The 6,000-nt window shown below is 47.9% G+C and overlaps 1 protein-coding gene across 1 annotated transcript in view; it reads right to left on the bottom strand.

Moving 5' to 3' along the window:
• Positions 307-6,000, bottom strand: part of ZYX (zyxin) — a 29,173-nt gene continuing 23,479 nt past the window's right edge. The window contains 8 exon segments of the mRNA XM_021395589.1: positions 307-1,460; positions 2,061-2,181; positions 2,443-2,621; positions 2,779-2,948; positions 3,033-3,165; positions 3,508-4,005; positions 4,259-4,351; positions 5,484-5,659. Of these exon segments, the coding sequence (XP_021251264.1) occupies positions 1,350-1,460; positions 2,061-2,181; positions 2,443-2,621; positions 2,779-2,948; positions 3,033-3,165; positions 3,508-4,005; positions 4,259-4,351; positions 5,484-5,659 (1,481 nt within the window). The 3' untranslated portion in view covers positions 307-1,349.

Below are 6,000 nucleotides of genomic sequence, written 5' to 3'. Positions count from 1 at the left end.
GTACTGAAGGCAAAGCTCATTGTGCACTCCGGCCCAGTCTGATGCAAGTGAACTGTAATACCTCACCTACCAGTGAGGCACCAAGCAGCCTGCAATCTTGCTGTACTGAAATGTGGTATTCTATTGCTTAAATGAGAGGAAGTAGGAAACTCAACAATTAGAAAAGGAAACCGATACGTGGAGAAAGAAAGGCCATTTTCAGACTCTTAACATCTCTGGGAGGCTGGGCGGAATAGCAACAATATATTCTCCACTGCTTAAGACATCACTTCTCATGGGTTGTTGAACAAATACGGCAGAGACATATTAATGGAAAAAACCTCACCATTTTATTGGATGCAAACAGTGGTTGGACAGTGTAGTTATTCAAAAAGCTTGTTCAGTCTTAAGAGTTTCTAGTCCAGGGAGTGAGGCTCAGCGCAGTAACACAGAGTCAGACAATACACTGCAGTGACATTGTAGCTCCTACCGACAGCAGGGAAAGAACTCTTGCTGGAACACTGAGAGCTCTGCACTGTGCTGAATTCTCATCCTCGCACTGAGGCACTTCCTCACTATATGCTTATGACAGTCATTCTTTGGACTGTTTTGTTATTCTTGCCCAGCCTGACTGTCCAGAAACCACACAATTCATTTTAGGGAGAGAAAAAAATTAAAATAAAATAAAACTGTCCAAACTCAGAAGCAGAGTAGGATTCCAAACACTGCCAGTTTAATCTGGCTAGGGAAGAAAAAATAATTGACAGGGCAGTTAGCCAATAAAATCCATGAGAAGCAGAAAAGCTAGAGTAGGTTAGCTTTTTCCAGCAACTAGAACGGAGGCTCCCAGTACACTTTGCTTCCATGCTCTTACCCAGCAGTGAGGGAGGGGTTGGGGGGAAGACATCCTGATATCGAGGTGGCATAGGAAAACCTACGACAGAAGCAGTGCTGAGACGGAGGCGGCTTCCACCTATGATGTGAAATCATTTCTTGGCTTCATGGAGCAGAAGAATGCTCAGCCTTTTCCCAGCAGCTGCCACCAGGTCATTCTTGCTACTTCTACCAGGCAACGGTGGAGATCTGGTCCTTCTCCTTGTCTTGAGGGAACAGTGATTTTGCACTCACCTCAGTCACAGTCCTCAGCCTGGAATACAGTACAGCCAGGAAGTGGCGGTGGGAAGAGGTCCTTTCTTAGTGGGTGTGCATAGTGAAGTCTACAAGTGGTGAATCCTACGTGGGTAACCAACCGCGCTGGCAGAGTCTTCACTGGTAGCAACTTGCCTTGTCAGGCAGAGGGGTAGGACAATGGTGGGGAAGGAAAGAGTACTGAGTGCAGGGGTCTTGAGGATATGCTCATTCCAAGCTCCTCAGCATGCTGTTTTAGCACGAACAGTGTGACATTTCATACATAGTACGTGCCCATCCAGTGGAAAGCAGCCATTTTCATCAGCCTCAATAGATAAGGGCCTCCCACAGTCCTAAATGGAATAATAAGAAGAGGGATAGTTCAATGACAGCCAACAGCCGGGTTGATGCAGACAAGGATGTAAGCAATGCCTTACTGGATCAGGACAATGGCTCACAGCCCACTACTCTTTCTATGATTGTGGTAATGGGAGAAACCATTTTGAGCAGGTGAGCACAGTCCCCTCTGTGATCCCTGCAAGTTCTCCTGCTATATTAGGGCTGTGATAGAGGCTACATTTGCAAAATCCTTGCTCATGAACCCCTGATCTGTGAATATCTAATCTTTTTCTTCTTCTTCACCAAGAGGGTGGTCAGGGACTGAAACAGGCTCTCCAGGGCAGTGGTCACAGCACCAAGTTGCTGGAATTCAAGAAGCATTTGGACAATGCTCCCAGTCGTAGAGTTTGAAATTTGGGTGGTCCTGAGTGGAACTTGCAGTTGGATTTGGCAATCCTTGTGGGTCCCTTCTAACTTGGGATATTTTATGATTGCAAACCTTATTCAACATGCTTTCAAATCATTTAAAACAACATTAGTACTTAGTCAGGAAAGGAAAGTTCAAAGATTCTTAGTGAGGATGTGAATGAGAGGGGTGGGGCCACCAGGGTTACCTCACACTTGTAACATTTCATGTGGAAGTTTTTCTCCAGGGCCACCACACGCACTGTCTCATCTTTCCCAGGCTCTGGCATGATAGGTTCACTACATACTGAGCAGCGTGGAGCATACTTCCTGCAACACACAAATACAGCAGAGATCATGACCACTGCAGGTTTCTCATCATCATACAGAAGTAGTAGAAGCAGACGAACAAGTCACACAGAAGTTTAAGAGGGAAAAGACCTTAGTTTTAACACAGTGCATTGCTGACCCATTTTTAAACTTTGTCGAACTGATCACCTGGGCAACTCAAGTCCATTTTGCAGCAAAACTGAACAAATGTGAGGGAATCTGCCTGCTTTTGGATACCACATGCACGTGCTCCTTCCATACCTGTGGTAGTCATCCACACAGTGAGGCTGGTTGGCCTGGTCCACTATGAAGGAGGTCCCCTCCAGAGGAGTATGGCACATCACACAGGTGAAACACTGGGGATGGTATGAGTTACCGGTGGCCTTCAGCATCCGGTCTGTGATGGTCTGTTTGCAGACGCTGCACTTTTCCAGGGTTCCCTAAACCCAAAAGAAGCAAGTAAGACAACCTTAATCCAAACCTCCATCCCCAGGAGACTACACCAGACAGGTGAAACGAACAGGGGGAAGGGAAAGCAGGAGAGATCAGCCACAGTAAGCTCAGCTTTCTGCAGCAGCTTTTGTCCCAGTGACTCACAGCATAGCAGTCCTCACAGAAGGGCTTTTCATCCACATTGTAGAACTGCTGCCCCTGCAGCTGCTTCTCACACTTGAAGCAGGTGAAGCACTCCACATGGAAAAGAGAGTCCAGAGCTCTCACAGCTGGCTGAGTCCGTGACAGGGGCTTCCGGCAGAAGCCACAGAGCTCTGCCAATAGGAGGAGAAAAGGATTAGGAGATAGGAAAACCCACCGCAGTCTTAGTCCTGCTGCTGTTCACTAGAAGAACACACCAGAAGTAGCAGCTTCTACTGGAGGTGGATGGTCCATATCTTTCATTAGTTTCTGGGTCAACAGCTCCAGCTCTTCTACCTCCTTCATGGTCAGAGGAGAGTTTCCCTTAGGTGGATCTGCACTGGGTCTATGCTGCAGAAGAGAAAGCAGTCAGTCCCAAAGAATGCATACACACAGATCCATTCCCTCCCTGTCCCAGATAAACTCGCTTCTCTCAGCTTTACATCTCTTCTCTATCCCTCCCAAGGGAACGATCTGCCATCTACTGTCCTTGCTTTTTTCCACCTTTACATGAAGTCCTGTCCCTCTCCAGCACTGTCCCTAGTTCTATCTCTCAATAACATGACAAAAGGTGCTAAATAAGCAACTACTTCAACTACTTCCCTGAGCCTGGGACAGACCCTCCCTCCTCATCCTCCAACTCAACCCCCCAGTGATGCCATACCTGCCCAGAGACACAAATCTGACCCTTACCATGTCTTTTACAGCAGCAGATTGTTCAGTGGGAACAGGTTTCTCCTGCACCTGAGGTCTTTCCCACTGCTGAGCATAGGTGAAATTGGGAGGCTGAGGTCGAGATGAGGGACCTGAGGATGAAGGGGCAGTGAACTGGGTCTGAAGGGAGGTAGGGTATCTTGTAGAGTTTGAAGGAGCCATGGGAACAGTGGGACCTGGTTTGGATCCAGGAGAGCTGGCAACAGAGGGTGGTATGAATTTAGCAGTAGGCTGGGGAGGGAGAGAGGGGGGTGGAGGCACTGATGCTAGGGGCTCCTTGCGCTGCTGTGGAGCTGCCCACGGAGCTGGGGCAGGAGCTGCATCCAATCCAGGGGGCTTGGAAGATAAACTACCACTTGGCTTTGGAGTGAACTTGGAAGGAAAAGGAGGAGTAGGATCTCTGGGTGCAGATGAGATTTCCACACAAGCTTTTGGGGCAAATGGTTTCTCCAGAGAACCTGTGGATCCTGGAGGTATCTGTAAAGGGAAGAAAGAGAGAAACAGGCAGTTATCATCAAACAAGAGAAAAATATACTGTCTACAGGAATAGGTCAGTAGCTATCCCAAACCCACAATGCTAAGAGTCCCTACATTACTACATTTTTAACAGTCTTGAAAAGATACACCATCTGTGCTTTCTGGTCCTTCAGGTAGGTTTCTTGCCATGATTTATCCAGACATTTTAATCTTCAGTAGCATCCTTCCGTCTGCGTCATTCTAGACAGCTCACCCGGGATTTGAAGGGGTCATTCTTCTCCATGTCTTCCAACATTAAGGACAGTGAGTCAATCTCAAGATCAATGCTGTTCATCTTGCCACGCACCTATACCACCATCCATGAGGAAAGAGGGATCAGAGCACATTACAGGAGCAGCCAGAGAACTGGGTGTACCCCCGACAACAGCAGATTTTTACACCTGGGATCTGCTGCTGGTTCTGAGCAGATAGAAAGCTGGTGAGGACAAACAGTACACAGTCTCCAAAATCTACCAGCAGTGGTAAAACAAACAGCCCAGTGAGACTAACAGAAAGATTCAGGTAAGAAAAGACAGCTGGAGGCCTGCAGTCCAATACCCTACTCACTGCAGGGCTAACTCTCAAGCTAGACCAGGCCATTCAGGGCCTTGATCAGGTGGCTTCTTAACATCCTCAAGCATGCAGATTCCCCACTTCTGTGGGCACCTGTGCTAGTGCTGAGCCATTCTTGGAGGCGAACAGGTTTTGCTTCTGTCCAGCAGGAATTTACCTTGCTGCAACTTGTATGCATTGTCTCTTGTTCTCTTGCTGTGGCCCTGTAAGATGGATCTGTCTTCTCTCCTCCTTTCAGTACTGCAAACATCATTTAGATCCCCACCTTTGGCCTTGGTCCTCTTCTGCCACCTGAACAAATCCAGCCATTGTACCACATGCTCCATCCCCCAATGACTGCTGTGACACTGGACTGCTGGACTGCCACTACTTCAGTATTCACCTGGGTTTACTACACTGGGGGATCCAACTGCAAATGCCAGTTGGCTGCTCCAAGATGCAGCCTCAATAACGCTGAAGACAGAGGAATAATCATTTCCCCTGCCCTAAAGACTAATACAGCTCAGTATGTGGCTAGTCTTTACTGCCTCAAGGGTGCATTGCTGGCTCACATTCAAGTCACTGTCCACCAGGATCCCAAGGCCCTTCATTTGCAGAGCTGCTTCCTAGCCAGCTGACCATAACTTACGCTGGTGCATGGGGTGGTCCTATCCCTAGTGCAGGACTTTGCATTTATATTTGCTGAACTTCTACAGCCTACTCTGCAGCATCTTATAGGAAAGGACAGTGCAGACACTAAGGTGCTAAGCAAACTGGTATTGCTTTCCCAGATCTCTGGGCTTCCTGCTGCTGAGTCCAGAGAGCACTGAGAAGTTGTCCCAGTTCAGAGAAACACAAGAAATTATACCTCCCTTGACCTCACTCACCTGCAGGACAGGTCCTTCATCAAACATTGGTGGAGGAGGCGGAGGAGGAGAAGGAAAAGCTTCTTCTGGGGCTGGTGGAAAAGGCTCTTCAAAGGGTGGCGGGGGTGGGGGAAAAGCACAGTTTGAGGAGAAACTTAGTTCCTCTCCAGGTGGGGGAGGAGGTGGCAGCGGCAGCTCTACGGGAAGAATGAAAACAAAAGCAGGTCTCAACTGTTTCTCACTCCTAGCCTGTACAAACCCCACAAGGCATCTTGAAGGTATTACAGCAAGGGGTCCCCAGTACCCATCAAGGACAACTGAACCCCAAAGGATTGCCTCCACCTTCTCCAAACTATTTGCCATCATACAAGATGCTGCATTAGTCACTAGAAATTCACTGAGAAACACGTCCTAATGTTTTTTCTCATTTCTCCTTTTTCTTTGTGCCCTAGCATGTAGAAAAGGCAAAAGATGTCTATTACAACACAGGTCAAATAAGATACTCTTTCCCTTCACCCTATATGGGAGAAAGGTATCT

The sequence above is a fragment of the Numida meleagris genome, chromosome 1 (assembly GCF_002078875.1).
Source record: "Numida meleagris isolate 19003 breed g44 Domestic line chromosome 1, NumMel1.0, whole genome shotgun sequence".
In the NCBI taxonomy this organism is placed as follows: Eukaryota; Metazoa; Chordata; class Aves; order Galliformes; family Numididae; genus Numida; species Numida meleagris.
The sequence above is the reverse complement of the archived record's forward strand: the minus strand, read 5'-3'. Positions and strand labels throughout refer to the sequence as shown.